At 44.6% G+C, this 17,163-nt stretch overlaps 1 protein-coding gene across 2 annotated transcripts in view; it reads right to left on the minus strand.

Annotated features, from left to right (window-relative positions):
- Positions 1-216: 216 nt before the first annotated feature.
- HDA14 (histone deacetylase 14) overlaps positions 217-17,163 on the minus strand; it is a 145,568-nt gene continuing 128,621 nt past the window's right edge. For both annotated transcript variants that reach the window (XM_087388448.1, XM_087388447.1), the window contains exons 8-9: positions 1,385-1,566; positions 217-666 (exon numbers count right to left, since the gene is read on the minus strand). In XM_087388448.1, the coding sequence (XP_087244574.1) occupies positions 366-666; positions 1,385-1,566 (483 nt within the window). In that variant the 3' untranslated portion in view covers positions 217-365. The remainder of the gene's footprint in view (positions 667-1,384; positions 1,567-17,163) is intronic.

Raw genomic sequence — 17,163 nt, forward strand, 5'->3', positions numbered from 1 at the left:
AACGATGCCTACGTAGTTACTATCTTGAACCTGTCCATATTATCATATTAAGTTGTAAATTTGTGCAATAAGTTGTAAAGGTAACGATCTTCATTAGCATAGAATAAGATGACGTGTCAAAAGTTAATATGAAGCGAGTGTATACTTTAGAAACGATCTCAATACGAAGTTACCTTACAAAAAAAGCTTTTGCAAATGGACGCTTCTTTTGTGCCTTTAGTTTATTGTGATGGATTCAAATAGTAGTACAACCATTATTTTGGGGGATGAAAATGGCATTCTTTTGCAATACGGTCCCAAAACACAAAATATAGCATAAATATACAACCTAGTGTGAATAGGTAAACAACTTAATAATGTGAAGCTCAAAGCACATGGATGGATTTAATGTTATCAATTGCTTTCCTAACTAGCAAAGAAGGCTCATCATATAATATAGCTGGATTATCTATCCTATCAGCCAAGCTTGCATCCCCTAAAAATGCACGGAATGTGTCTGACACAGAGTCTGAAAGTGACTTGAGGTTGTAGCCACCCTCTAGGAAAAAGACACAACGGCCTTCACAAAGCTCTTGGGCAAGCTCTTTGATGTTACAAGCCAAACGGTAATATGTTCCAGTCGTGAATTGCAGACCAGCCAGGGGATCCAGGACATGCGCATCGTATCTGTATCCAAATCCAAGAAAGAACATGTAGATAAATGAGTAAAGAACATATAGAAAATGCATCGTATCTGTAACCAAACCCAAGAAAGAACATGTATAAAAATTAGTGAAGACAGACATCATATCGTTTTTTGTGACACCGGTTTCAAATAGAAAGATTTGTGTATAAAGACAAATGCAGCCAAGCTACTGATGCAGCCATTTAGAGAGGTACTTTTGTGTATTATCCACAGTTTTTCTTTAAGATGAACTCTTTGATGCCACTTGCGAAGCTATATAGACCGTCAGAGAACTTTTTTATTGTGTGGAAAATGTTAATCCCTCCAGGCATCTACAATCTGAACAAGAACTCTACAAGGCCACAATTGACAGATACATGAGAGTCTGTGCAAGTGCAAATATAACCACATATGCATTTATTTTAAAAATTAGGGTTCAGCACGGGTACATGTGCCGATTGAGGCAAACGAATAAAGTTCCTTCTGTAAAAACAATTAAATAACGCTCTTAGGGATGTGTTTCTATTCGTCTCCCACTCACGTAAATGAGAGGGTTTACAAAAGCAGATGTAGCTAGATATGTATCTATGTCTAAACATCAGGCTTCAACATGTGTGCGTGCACGCGCGTGCGTGTGTGTGTGTAATTCTGATGCTTTTGACTGGCTGTCCCTTTTATTTGGGGAGAGAGAGAGAGTCTGGGGCCTGGGGGGGGACCCACCCTGCAGAGACCAGGATAAGATCAGGCTTGAACTTTTGTGCAGCAGGCACTATGATCTCGTGAAAAACTGCAGACATAGCTTCATCACCAGATCCTCCGGGCAAAGGCAAATTTAAGGTGCTTCCCTCTCCTGCACCTTTTCCAGTTTCTTCCATTCGCCCTGTTCCAGGGTAGCTACCTTCCTGCAAACAAAATATTTGCAAAAGTTTTCATGGATGCCATGCACATTTGGAGAAAGAGATGACATAAATAAAGAGCTCTATAAATAACTGCAACAAGTAGCTGTACTGCACTGTATTCATATTTTTTAAGGTCCACCTCTATTATCTGTTCTTTTATTTCCTCTTCCTCCTCTTCACACCTCTCATTTATTCTCTTTTGCTACCCCCCTTTTTTTTATTTTCCACTCTCTTCTCCTTGTTTCTTTTCTTTTCTTGATTGATACTCACACTACTCATTTCTTCTCTTTTGCTACCCCCCTTTTTATATTTTCCACTCTCCTCTCCTTGTTTCTTTTCTTTTCTTGATTGATACTCCTTTAGGGAAAGGGGAAAAAGGAAACACAACCCTCAAACAGACCTGGGGGCCTTTGAATTAAATGTTAAAACCCAAAGTATCTGTATAAGCACCTGAATAGAGAGCTTGAGACAAAGCATAGAAAACATTTTTCTGGAATTTTGCAAGAGTTAGTAGATGTGTCAGTTAAAGCATAGCTCAATGCCATCTCAAATTTTTCTACCCCCATCGCCTGCCCTCAGCCTTTTCACCTGTCTCCATAGTAACTTCAAATGGATCCATCTGCTCATAACTAAAAAAGATAGCAGAATACACTCACTAGTATCTGTGTGAACATGGGTCATTTGAAGCCAATAAACGTTATGATTTGAAAGTGGCAGAGTTGGTCCCACGAACATGTGCTGCAGAACATTAAGAAAGAGACTTTCCATTTCTTGCCAGATGCTAGTTTAGACATGTAGATACAATAGTTAGTAGCCATCTAATAGACCAAGTCTCATGAAGAGACACAGTTAACAATAATTGGAGCTCGTGCATAACTCCCTAATTAGGGGGTTGGTGCGGGTTGATTCCTTCTACTGAAATGCAAGTGCCCTGCCATATCATGTTTTCCTCCTGATAGCCAGTCCAATTTTAACATCTTGCTTTATACACTGGAATAAGGGCATGTTTAGAACAGAAGGATTGAATCCGTCTCCCCCTTTCCATTGGGAAATTCACTCTTTTAAGAAAAAGCATGAAATATGTCACTGGCAAAAAAGAATTCCATTGATCGTAATATAAGGTGAGGAGGCTGCCAGAAATGATTATTAAAAGAGATCCTCAATCATCTTTACTGTTACTTGAAATGATATTCAGGCATTCATCCAAATATTTGATCTTAATTATGAAGCTCATCAATGTTGTGGAAGCCACAGAAAGGAACCTCTCTTGGAGGTAGTTGAAAGTACCTGTTCTGGACCCAATCTTTTAAAACCTGTCTGGAGGCACACAAGCCAGAAGCCATGACTGCACGAGAAGCCGCACCATATTAAAAGACTTATAGATAGATATCTTGATGGGCACGAACTGGAAGTTGTCTTGATGGACATGGAATGGAAGTAGTAACTTGTGAAAGGCTTTGTTGTGTGCTGGTTGACATGCGGCTAACATGTTCCCTTTGTATGCGTGTTTAAAGATCATATGTTGAGCTGCTGACTACTGGACCTCACAGCTAGTTGCAAGTCATCTCTTACCTGACTCATGCTACTGCTAGAAAATGGATAACCTCTTGACAAAATGCTCAGATCAACAGATTTGATACCATTTTTTGGGATTAACTGGTAACTCTTATTCCTTAACACTTTTTTTTTCCTGTACTTTTCGACTCCGGATATCTAGGCACCACACGACTGTATGCTACTCCTGCAAGGGAATATTTTGTATCTCAATTATCTAATGAAGGGGATATATGTTTTTGGGTGATGTAAAGTCAAAATTCAGGTTTTAAAACACCATATTAATATTGAAGTACACGCATTTTGTTGCTACACAGGTTTGCTAGATAGCTCTGTGGTTTTCATCTCTGACACTTTTCTTTTTGTTTAGTTGGCTTCAAATCATGGAGTTTTCAGATGACAGGGTTTATGATTTGGGCATATTCCAGTCTCAATCAACGTGTCTCAAAACCCTGCGTCAATTACCTGGACCCATCATCAACTCAAGACCAAGAAGCTTCTCTCTCTCTCTCTCTCTCTCTCTCTCTCTCCCCCAAGGAGCTGAATATCATCAAGTAACAAATGAGGCAGATCAAAGGGGCGAAGGGGACATCAGAAGAAGGATGCAGGATCATAAATGAACTGAAATCTGAGAATGAAAGACTCAGAAAAGACTTGGCATCCGTGCAAGACACTATGAAGGGTAAACACACTGAATTCACCCAGAAAATCAAGAAAGGAGAGGCTGCAATTCTAGAATGGAGTGACGTGGTCAAGAAAGGCACTGCTGTCCCCAAGAAAGAGTTCATTTCAGATGCTCTAGAGGAGGATAAAAGGAGAAACAGTAAAGCCCTATATGTCTTAGTCCGAGGCCTCACAATAGGAGATACCCCTATGGCAGATGCAAATGCATTGTTCAGCAAAATGGGTGTGAACCTGACATGTGAGACAGCTTGGAGAGTTGGTAAGCCCAATGCACCCACAAGGCCACTTGTGATGAAGCTACGAACAGCCATTGATAGGAAGACCCTCATGAGCACAAGGGTGACCTTGACAGGAACCTGGATCTACCTGGACAATGACCTCACCCTCCTACAGCAGGAACACCGGAGGGAAGGTATGGTACACGTCATGGCAGCAAGAGAAGCAGGGAAATGGGCTGCATACAGAGATGGTAGAGTGATCATCCGAGAGAGGAGATCAGGACCGGGGGGAGAAGGAAGGAAAGGAAGAGAAAGAGGAGGGTGAATTGTGACGGTGCCGGACCTGAGGGACACAAAGTGGAATTGCAATGGCACACTTTGGTCTGATCCAGGTGGTTTCTCAGAGACATACACTGAGAGAGATATGGTCTTCTACACTAAGACACTTGAGAGCCCTGAGAGAGGATTGCACACCGTGACAAGATATACATGGGAATCATCTCATAGGAAGGAGACGAGGAGAGACACTGGTGTGCGGGGTTCAAGGGGAGTGGCTATCTTTTTTAGATCACACATGAGACCTCTCATATCAGTGGCACGAAGAGAGGAGCATGCACGACACATGTGGATATGAGTCCAGCTACCAGGCGCACAAGCGATTCTTATAGCAGTGTCCTATTTCCCTCCAGATACCTCATCCTATGCACGTGAGGTCACCACAGAAAGCACAGTCCATATGAGTCGATTCAAGATGATATCACCGAATTCTCCAGGCAAGGGGACATCCTTCTTCTTGGTGACTTCAATGCACGCACAGGTAATAGGCAGATGGGCCTACTGGACTTTGCATCAGATTCCCTCATAGTAGATGCAGCTGAGCTCGGGATAGTGAGACATTCTATAGATGCGCCACAGGTAAAAGAGTATGGACGACATCTACTTGAGCTAGGGGCTGTTCATGATTTGATCATTTATAATGGTATGCTGAGCTCAGGATAGTGAGACATTCTGCAGATGCACCACAGGTAAAAGAGTATGGACAACATCTACTTGAGCTAGGGGCTGTTTATGATTTGATCATTTATAATGGTCTACAGAGACGGCCATCATCCGGTGGTGTTTCCCGCATGGCGGAGGGGGGACCGGGACAAGCACAGTGGACTACCTCTTGGGTCCCTTGACCTTTACCTCACGGATATACGACTTCATTGTGCCCCCTCCCCCACTCGGGGCTGATCACTCGTACCTAGCCTTTTGTATCTCTACCACTATGCCAGCCACAGAAAGGGTCCCCCCCGCGCCCACTCGTGTACAGTTTCACTTTGATCGCGCCCTGGACCCCATCTATGTGAGCAACTTGGCGAAGGGACTTCCATCCCTACTACTTGGAGATGCTGTAGACCTCGCCCATGCCTCAAACACCCTTTCCATGGTAGTCATGGACGCAGCCATCAAGTCTTTCCCCATGACTCGATCTGCACCTGCCTCACTAGGGAAGATGCCACAGAATCCCTGGTATGATTAGAGTGCAGAGAGATGAGAGCTCACCTCACACGTGAGCTAGCCCTTGGCCACTGGACATCACTCGAGGCACAGCAGATTTCATAGCGACTGACACATCGTAAGCAGCGAGCCTTCCTCATCCATAGAATGGACGAGGTGATCAGTTTATTTCGAGGAGGGGATCCCACCATTGGATGGGGGCTTCTATCAGAGGGGAAGCCACCTATACCCATCACAGACCCAGGTGTTTGGCACACTTATGCATGCGCTCTTTATGATGTCCCGATGCAGGCACCACTTGATATGTCCACTATGCCCCGGCCTACCACTTGCCACTTGTTCACTGCACAGAATGTGCGGGCTGCACTCAGCCACGGCTTCATAACCAGAGAGCACAGGACCATGAGGGACTATGGGCTGAGCACTTTGATCATGGACACGAGGTCTTGGCTCCAGTATTAGCACAGATGTTCAACCACGCCTTATGTCATGGCTTCCCCTCATGGAGTACCACCACCATAGTACCGATACACAAAGCAGGCGACCCCATGGATACTGGGAACTATCGCACTCTCATGATTGGCCACACGCTGGCCAAGATCTATGGATCGATACTGGAGAGGGAGATCAGCAGTCATACAAAGGCACATGGGCAGCGTGCTCTAGGGCAGGCAGGCTTCCGGAGATAGCACGCCACTCTAGACCACATATTCACCTTGAGGGCTATCATTGAGGAGGCGAGGTCGAGACACCATAAAGTCTACGCTTTATTTTGTAGACTTTTGGAAGGCCTTCAACACTGTCCCGCGATCCCGCATGATCAAGAGACTACAGGATATGCAAATTCTAGAGGTTCTGATCTGGGGAGTGGTGAGCCTATACGAGTCCGTTAGAGGGAGAGTTCGTGCCCCAAGAGGCCTATCAGACTGGATTGAGAGCACGATCGGAGTAAAGCAGGGGTGCCCTCTCTCACCAACTCTCTTTGGACTCTACATTGATGAGACTACATCTTTCATAGACCGCCTAGGAGGCGAGGGAGCACCACTAGCGGACTTGATGATACAGATTGTACTATATGCGGAGGACATAGTCCTCCTATCATCTTCGGCAAAGGGACTTTAGAGACATCTAGATGCCCTAGAGGTGTTCTGCAGAGAGAGAGACCCGATGGTTAACCTTGGGAAGACCAAGGTCATGATCTTCAACACCTCCTACACAGAGCTTCACCGACATAGCTTTACATACCAGAGTCAGCCAGTGGAGATTGTGCAGTACTACACATACTTGGGTGCAGTTTTCACAGGGCCAGTTTTCACGATGACCCATGCAGCCAGAGCACGACTCACACAAGGGCATGGTGCCTTGGCCCAACTACAGCAACAGTGCTTCCATGCGCACTTCCAGGATCCATCGACGAAGTGTTGGCTTTTCGACACTCTAGTGAGGCCGATCGCCATGTATGCGGCACCGTTTTGGGGGTGTGATATCTCAGCAGCAAAGTGGAAGAGATTCGAGCGGCTGCAGGTGATTATGGGCTCCAGGATGATTCAGAGTAAGCCCTCGGTTCCCCATCATATAGTACAAGCAGAGTTTGCCATGACCCCTCTCCAAGTTGATGCCATCTTTCAGACAATGACTTTCCTCCACAGAGTTTGGGACCTACCCCGTGAGAGACTTCCAAGACTGGCACTAGAGTCCTCCATACGATTATCTGAGAGTGGGGCAGGTACAGCATGGTTTGCACGCATCATCGCATGGTTCGCTAGTCATGAAATTCAGATGGATCGGCTTCCCCCGTTTCAATATAGCATGGATGCACCACCCGAGTCAATCCCACGAGATGAAATTAACAGCATCATACGGTTAGGTCTCCTCCATCTCCACACATCTCGCACTGGGGGGGGGAACCAGGAGTTCCCCACCAAGACCCAGCTCTACTATGACCACTTTCTGAGAGTATCGGAAGACGGGCTCATCATCAGACCTCAATATCTAAGGACAGAGGAGTCTCACACGCATTGAGGATTGCCATTAGACAGATGCGGGTCTCGTCCCATCAGCTGAGGATCGAGACAAGGAGAGCTGCACGCATACCTAGAGAGCAACGAACTTGCAGGTTGTGCCCAATGGGGACAGTCGAGACAGAGGAGCACTTTCTGTATGTCTGCCCAGCCTACTATGAGATCCGAGAGCGCTACCACTGTCTTTTTGAGGAGGGATACAGCTTTGGCCCACTCTCACGACTGATCCACTTCCAGGACCAAGTCTGCATTGGGCTCTACCTGATGGAGATGCGATGACACAGGGAGTTACTACTACAACATATCAAAGAGGAGGAGGATGGGACCACCGCACCACAGGGTACCGAGGTAGACTAAGTGCAGAGACAAGTCACAAATTTCTATGCATTTGACTCGGCCCCAGGGCACTCTGGGATAGAGGAGGAGGAGCTAGTCGACATGAGAGATATATGGATCAGAGGAGGTAGCCAGCACAGCACTGACAGACGAGGGACACAGAGACCGTACACGGCGCAACAGACGACTAGAGCGCACACAATCGAGGTTCGACCTATCTCAGCTCTCCTTAGGAGAGATCGACCGAGGCGAGGAATCACTCTTGACATAGCCCATCGGATCCAGAGATCGAGGAGACCACGTCCTCCACCACCACGGGAGACATCCCGACAGATGCAGATACGTGAGCTCTTGCATCTCATCAAAGAGCCATCATGGAGCCTGGATACATAGGGCCGGTCCATGCACTTGGGATTCTAGCTCTAAGCACTTGATATCTTCTCTCATTTTGCATTTTTACTTTGCTATTCTATTTTGTACTAGTATAGCATCTTAGTACTCAGCAAGGGCCTTAGTGAGCCCTTTGCCCCAGCCCACAGTGGTCTGTATGAGCTACTTGATTCCGTACTTTGTCCCATAGGCCCGCGAGGCCTCCCACGAACGTTAATATCTCTCTCTCTCTCTCTCTCTCTAGGATTTTTGTAGCCATTTTTGTATCTAGGATTTTTGTAGCCATTTTTGGCATCTTAGCTGTATTACGATGAGGCCACCTAGTTGGCGCATCGTTGATGATGTATTTTCCTTTCGGATGATTTTGTGTCCCATAGGCCATGTATGGCCTTCCGTGGACCTTTAATAAAATTTCTTTCTTTCTTTCTTTCTCTCTCTCTCTCTCGCACGCGCGGTGTTCTTAGCCTCTACAGTGCATCTTCTTCACTAATTCATAGCAAATCAGCTTATTGTGCAACCCCCCCTCTCTCTCTACCTGGTTGGCGCCTCCTAAGATTTCAGTAAAACTCAGCTTCTATAGAGATAATTGCTTGCTGATCTCAGAGGAGGGGTTTACCAAACCACTGGGCTACACTCACATTCATCTCCTGCATGCACTAGGGATCTCGATCACAGACATCAGCCTTGGGTAGGGGTGCCCTATCACTTAGCTTTCATTATATCTGGTTTTTTCCAGTCTCATAGACCCATTGTTCTTTCACAGATGTTAATAAACTTTCTTTCTTGGTTTCTTTCTTCTCTTGTGAGCTTCATACAATTCACTTAATTCCATTTCATGTGTGTGTGCGTGCACACACATGCATGTGTGTATGTGTGACCACCACAGTCTGCTGGATTTTGGCACTAGCAATGGCAATGGCCTCGGCGAGGTGCCAGCGCAGACTTGTCTAGAACTATGATGTTGCTGTCTTTTGCATTTTTCACATGTCTAGGTGAAGAGTTCTCAAGTGGACTTATAAATGTAGACACGTGGTTAGCAATTTCTTTGGATGTTTGAGGCCTCTTCGCTACATGTCATTGAATATCTATAACTTTTGAAGGAAACATCCAATGATGATGCTGTAAAAATCAGTACGGTACACCCCCAAATCGGTGAGAGATGGTATGGTACACCCCCAAATTGGTGTGGCAATGGTATGGTTGGCATGATTTTACACCCTTCCCAATGGGTAATCTCTACACCAATTTGGGGTGTAAAATATGGCTCCAATAGGGAAGCATCATGCTTACAAGGATGGGCCCTCATATAGCATGGGTTTGCAAGTGTCTTGAAGGAGGTTGAGGCATGGATCGATGTTCTTAAAAGTGTTTGAAGTTTTTTAACGATGTGTAGCATGTGGGTGAGAGGATTTATCCCACATGCAACATAATATGAAAGAGATTTTGGCCTCATTGTATATTTACATCCTCCCATGGCAATGAAAAAGACATGAATTATTTTCTTTTTCTAATCTTTAGAGATTTTCATTTCCCGAGAACTCCCTTGACAGATCATGTTAGCTACTTGTTCAATATAGTATCTTTACATTTTAGTCATTAATTTTGTCATTAGTGGCCATCTAGGCGAGCATGCAAGGATCCTCCAAAGCAGCTACAGCCAGGAGAGATACTTTTTTCAGAGTATGGAGAGGATCTCCTTTCTTCTCTGAGTCTCCTTTAGGGTTGAGGTGGCATTTTCAGCCTCCACCTTGGATTTTTGTTAGCTCTCTTTGAGCTGGTTTTTTTTTGTCATGCATGGCATGATGTACTCCCGCATTAGAGCTTGCTCTTGCGGTTTTCATTCATACTTAATGAAGTAAGCTTTTTGCGCAAAAAAAAAAATTGTTGGAGTGTGACCAATCATGTGGGGCCTCATCCCCACTAAGGTTCTAGAGGACCTTGAAAGGTTATTTCCTATTGGTCTTGAGACGCAGTCATGGGCTGATACGTGGAAGGAAGCCATGCATTGGCTAGAAGCTTGTGGTGCATGGTATGACCAATCATGAGTGGTGGCATGACTTTGAGGCGATGCCTGGAATCATATAATGTGTTGCAACAGTTTGGGTTCTCTCACTCTTAAAGACACTTCTCATGAGTGTTGGTTGGTGTAGCTGAGTCGAGGGTGCAGGGCCTTCTTGCCCTTCTAGTTTGTAGGTCGTCACATCTGAGTCACCAGCTAGGGTCTTAAGCCATGAAGTCTCTTGTAATGGCAATAATCCACAGTAGTGGTGTGCCACAGTCAAGTGTCTGAGTCGTTTTTGAGTTCTTGAATAATAAAGAGTCTTTCAATCAATATTTATGTTGGTATATTGAAATTGAGAGGGAGAGAGTGATCTGAGAAGAATACTTTGTTATTTCATTTATCATTTTATGTGAGGTTGCTTCGCACCAATTCTTGTGGATTAGTCACTTCTATAGGTCGTAAGCTCTTGAATCCAACAATTGGTATTAGAACCTATTCTGTCCTTGTGGATATTCTTGAGGTCCTTTGCGGTTGTTTGAGGCCTTCCAACTACATGTGTGATCTTCTGCGAGTTCTTCTTGGTCAGTTTGTCTCGGATAGAAGTCATGGATAGTCGAAAGTGTGAGTATAGAGTGAGTGAGTGAAAGCAAGAGAGAGTGTGAGAGCTGAAAGCTTAGAAGCAATAGAATAGAGTGAGAGTACAACACACTGAAGGAAAAGATAAGGTTTTGTCCTAGTGACAAAACCTTAGTAGTCACTAACCATAGTTAGTGAACTAACTGTGGTTAGGGGAAAAAACCTCTTAAAGAGGGAAAAGTGCCCCTAACTAGCTTATTATATTACATTGGTCACTGCTGAATTATATCTATAATTCTAACACCCCCCTGCAGTGCCAATGTCATGTACAAGGCTGATCAATCACCAAATGGATATAAGTTCAGGGCACTGCGAAATGCCTCAAACTTTTCACGTGGTAGTGCTTTGGTGAAAATATCTGCAACGTTGTCATGTGTGGACACAAAGATCATACTGATCTCTCCTGCATGCAACTTCTCTCTGACGTAGTGATAGTGAACCTCGATGTGTTTCGTGCGAGCATGAAACACTGGATTCTTTGCCACTGCAATGGCACTCAGACTATCAGTGAGAATTGGAGAGGGACCCTCCAAAGACAAATGAAGATCAGCAAATAGATGTCGCAGCCAGACACATTCAACTGTTGCTTGTACTCAGCTTCACATGATGAGGTAGCCACTGTAGATTGTTTCTTACTCAGCCATGAAATGCAAGATTTACCCAAAAAGAAACAATTGCCACTAGTGGACTGCCTAGTGTCATAATCACCAGCCCAATCTGAATCACTGTAGGCATGCATCTGCAAGTCACCCCCCCTGGGAAATAGTAAGCCAAAAGACTTTGTGCCCTGCAAATAACGGAAGATGCGCTTAACTGCCTACCAATGCATAGTTTTTGGGCTGTGCATGTACCCGCTCACCTGAGATACTGCAAACTGAAATTAGGTCTAGTGTTGCAGAGATATATGAGGCATCCAACAGCCTGACTGTAAAGTGTGGCATCAACTGATTCTCCCGCATCATGCATTGTGAGTTTCAGCCCCGGCTCCATAGGAGTGGCTATGGGCTTACACTTTTGCATGTTAAATCTGTCCAAGAGTTTCTGAACATACTTGGACTGAGACATAACAGTGCCACGTCTCTCATGAGAGAACTGGATCCCCAAATAAAAGTGAAGCAGCCCCAACTCTGACATGTCAAAGTTGGTCTGCAAATCAGCTTTGAAATCTGCAATTTTTTCTTCATTGGACCCTGTGAGCAGTAAGTCATCGACATAAAGAAGGATGACTAATATTTCCCCCCCATCCATCTTGATGTAGAGGGTGCCCTCAGTAGGACTATTGTGCAGCCCCTTACTGGTCAAAAAGGCATGTATCTTGGCATACCATGCACGAGGGGCCTGTTTCAGCCCATATAAAGCTTTATTGAGCTTGCATACTTGAAGTACATTTGCTGTAATTTCAAAGCCCGAAGGTGGTTTGACATACACCTCTTCCAGCAAGTCCCCATTTAAGAAGGCTGTTTTTATGTCCAACTGATGAACATTCCACTCAAAATGTGCAGCCATTGCAATTACTGATCGGATGGTGGTCATCCGGGATGTAGGAGCGAATGTCTCCTCATAATCTATGCCCTTTTTCTGAGCATAGCCCTTAGCAACCAGCCTGGCCTTATATCTGTCAATGGAGCCATCTGGCTTCCGTTTGACTTTGAATACCCATCGTGTGCCAATGGCATGTTTACCCTGTGGTAAGTCCACAACATCCCAAGTCTGATTTTTTGCAATGGACTGCAACTCATTGTGCATGGCATTCATCCAATGCACATTATCCTTTGCCTCTTCAAATGTGACAGGCTCCTCCTCATCAAGGAGAGTACCTGCATATGCTGATTCCACTGAATTAGCACCTTCCATGTGCCTTGCTGCACTGCAAGTCCTGCCAGGTAACAGAGCATCAAGTTTACTCTCCCTGAGAGTCGGTAACAGCCAGTTTGGGACTGTTTTTGCTGCATGTATGTCTGCAATTTCTTGCTGCACCACCTATTCCACTGCCTGTGGAGGGGGCAGGACATCCTGTGGCGGAACTGAAGCATCTGGAGGTTGCTGTAAATTCTGATTTGGATCAGAAAAATCAGCAGGGGAACCCAAAGCAATGGGTAGCAACCCCTCAAAGACATCCTCTGAAGACGAAGACATTTGAAATTCAGCCTGAGTGTGAGCTGAATTTTCAGAAAATATCACATCTCTACTTACTATGATTTTGCGTGTAGCAGGATTGTAGAGATGGTACCCCTTTGCTTTCTGCACTGTATCCAACAAATATGCATTTGATGGCTTTATCTGACAATTTGTGCCTAAATTCAACTGGCACATGTGTATAGGCAAGGCATCCAAAGACTCGGAAGTGATCCACTGAAGGCTTCCTGTCATTCCAGACCTCAAAAGGAGTTTTTGTTTTTAAAGCCTTAGTGGGAGCCCTGTTCAAAATGTAATTGGCACACATCAAACCCTCTAGCCAGAATTTATGAGGCATGTGTTTGCTTTTCAGCATACATCTGTCCATCTCCATGAGGGTTCTATTTTTCCTCTCAGCTTTGCCATTTTGCTGAGGGGTCAGCCTGACTGTGAGCTGATGCACAATACCCTTGCCCTTGAGAAAAGCATCAAATTCTGCAGATAGGTATTCTCCACCTCTATCCGTGCGTAATGTCTGTATCCTGAGTCCGGTTTCATTTTCAACCATGGCTGAAAAGTGTTTAAACACCGTGAACACTTCAGATTTCTTTTTCAGCCCATAAACCCAAGTAAAATTGGAGTAGTCATCAATATATGTAACAAAGTAGAGATGACCACCCAACGACGGAGTCCTCATGGGACCACAGACATCACTGTGTATAAGCTGCAATTTGCGAACAGCTTTAACTGAACCATCCTTCTTGAAGGGGAATCTATGCATCTTACCTAAAATGCACCCTTCACACGCATGTGGAGGAGGTATCTCAAGAGGTGGCAATGCATCAACCATTGAAAATTTCTGAAGTGTCATCAACCTGTTGTAATGCATGTGGCCATATCTAGCATGCCATAATTCTGCATTTTGCATGGCAGCTGTAGGGGTAGAAACTGCCAGAGCATGGGCTGCTCTTTTCTCAAAAATATCAAGCTGAAAAAGCCCACGCAGCAGAGTATCAGATAACCTTAAGGCATAGTTAGCTTCCCTGTCTCCGACAGCACATTTGTCATCCTCAAAGATGACTTGAAATCCCCCTCTGTTAAGAGTGGACACTGAAAGGAGATTTTTGGTTATGCCAGGCACATATAAGACATCTGAAAGTCTGAAAATTGAGCCATCAATGGCAGTGAGCTCAACCTCTCCTGTGCCACGTACTGAATATGATGAGTTGTTGGCACAAGTGACTTTCTTACCAACAGGAGGTGGATGCAAGGAAGTAAAAAGACACTTCCTAGAAGTGATGTGCTTGGATGCACCGCTGTCACAATACCATGTGTTCAGTGTTTCATTGACACTGAAAGCAGATGCATCTATAGAAGAGTCAAAGCTGCAAGTCAAAAATGCATATGTATCATCACTGCAAGAGGCTGTACTATCCCGAGCATCTGGAACAGCCAACCTAGAATCTGAAATGCAAGATAAAAAGGCATAATCCTGACCAACAAAGTTGGATGCAGCATCCCCACTGTCAGATGCATGAGGGGCTGAATCTGAAACAGCCATACCTGAGCTGTTTTCCTTTTCTTTTGCAAGCCTTTTCCTGCATTCTGCTATGTGATGACCTGGCTTTTTGCAGTAATGACAAAAACCCTTCTTTTTGGGCTTGCATCATTTTTAGCCTTTTGTGAAGGCTGTCCTGACCCACTAGAAGGCTGATTTGCTGATGTCTTTGCCTGTCCCTTTGTTTTTTATTTAAATTTTGAGAGCATGGCTTGTTCACCTGCACGTGAAGCCAAATTTTTCCTAGTCTGCTCTTCCTGAAGCAGAAGTCCTATCAACTCATGAAAAGTGAGGGGATTTGCACCCCCCCTCAATGATAAGTTCAGCGAAGTGTGAAATCTGAGATAAGACTCAGGAAGAGAATTCAGAGTGGTTGTAATCATCTCTGAATCAGGAATAATTTCATCTATGTTTAACAATTGCTCTCTGAGATCCTGTAGCTTTGTGAGGTGGACTGACATGGAGTCACCCTCCTCCATATGTGTATTGCTCAACTCTCTTTTTAAGAAAGATACCCTGGCATCATTCCGTGCTGCATACATGCTTTCCAAGATATCCCACGCTGCCCTGGAGGTCTTACACGACCGGATATGTGGAATGATATATCTTTTCACTGAAAGAGAGATGCATGACAAAGCTAAGGCATCCCGTGAATCCCATCTCTTCTGCTCTGGAGTATTGACTGTAGCTGCACCAACAACTTATCCTGCAGCTGCACCCTGTGCACGACCTCTTCCACCTCCTTGCTGAGGAGGGATAGCAGGTGCAATATCTGCTGGTCGGATCTCATCCCCATTGACATAATCCCATAGATTTTGAGAAATCAGAATATTACGTTCCATGAAACTCCAGAGGGAGTAGTTGGTACCATCCAACTTGTCTTCTTGTGAAAGACCACCAAACGGGAACTCATTCTGATTTTCATGGGCCATTTCTGAGAAAAAGATTGAAGCAGATACAAAGCTGAATTCCCTTTCTGGGAAGGGAATGCCCAAAAAACACAGCTAAGCACGGGCTGTAAATGCAACTTAGATTTCTGTACTTGCACTGTCAGAAATCTGTCCAAGCATCAAAAACTCTCCAAAATCTGCCAAAAGTGCTTCAAACACTCCAAGAAAGGCAGTATGAACTGAATACTCCAAAAAATGCTCTCCCAACACAAAAGCCCCAATTTGTGGGTTGAAATTGCAACCAGAAAGGGGCAAAATTACTAAAAGCCCCAAATCTGCAATTTTTGAACAAAAGCCCCAAATTTCAGACTAGATCTGCAGATCTGTCTGTAGAAGCCCCAAATTTTAAACAAAATCTGCAATTTTGCTCCAGATGTAGCTCCAAAACTGCACAATGATTGCAATGTCTGCAATATACAAAATGCCCCAAATGTACTCCCAAACAACTGAACCAAACTATGGTTTTCTGCAAGATGTGCCTGCCAAAGAACACCTGTGGCTGAAGGCAACCTGTGTAAATCTGCAAATACAGATCTGAAAATACAGAAATGCACGCAAATCTATGAAAGGTACAGATGGTACGGTACAGTACGGACTGTACGGTACAGTACGTACGGACTGTACAGCATGTATGGAACTGTCAGCGCAGGTACGGAATCCAATTGTACGGCGAATCTGTAGGGACGTTGCAGCGCAGGTACGGCGACTTGTATGATTGCTGTACGACAGTTGTACGGCGAGTCTGTATGGAGAGAAGCGATACAGGTACGGCAGTCTATACGGTGTTGTACAGAGACTATACGTACGTTGTATGGTGCTTGCACGAAAATTGTACGGACGATGTACGGCGCTGCACAGAACCTGTACAGAGTCTTTACGGGAGTTGTACGGAGGCAGTACGGAGAATGTACAGAGGCAGTACGTCAGAATTCCATACAGTCGTACGAACTGTACGGACGAGTTGGAGCAGGCTGAAACGTGAAGTAAAGGGCTGGAACTTGAAGGGAGCAGGGAGCCCGAAGCTCTTGAACCCGCTCTGATACCAAATGTGAGTATAGAGTGAGTGAGAGAAAGCAAGAGAGAGTGTGAGAGCTGGAAGCTTGGAAGCTGAAAGCTTAGTTGCAATAGAATAGAGTGAGAGTACAACACACTGAAGGAAAAGATAAGGTTTTGTCCTAGTGACAAAACCTTAGTAGTCACTAACCATAGTTAGTGAACTAACTGCGGTTAGGGGGAAAAACCTCTTAAAGAGGGAAAAGTGCCCCTAACTAGCTTATTATATTACATTGGTCACTGCTGAATTATATCTATAATTCTAACAGAAAGAAGAACAAAGGTGTGGAGGGCTATGTCACTAAATTTAATGGCTGAATTTTTCTGTCTTGGCAGCTAGTAACACGCCTTTATATGCAAAGGTCTTTAGAGGATTGTTTTTAAAACTAAAAAGAAGCCCAAGAACCAACACGACGTCGAAAAGATAGCTTCATGGGAAAACAAGAAGGAGAAGGCAATAGGCATGATGGGTCGTGCACTGGGAGAGATATATTTTCATCATCTGGATGTCACGAAGACAGCTGCTGACAAATGAAAAATCCTCCAAGGATTATAAGTGAAGATGAAGCAATCCAAGGCT

Source organism: Dipteris shenzhenensis, chromosome 17, assembly GCF_047967505.1.
Source record: "Dipteris shenzhenensis isolate YYH24624 ecotype China chromosome 17, Dip_SZ_1.0, whole genome shotgun sequence".
Taxonomy (NCBI): Eukaryota; Viridiplantae; Streptophyta; class Polypodiopsida; order Gleicheniales; family Dipteridaceae; genus Dipteris; species Dipteris shenzhenensis.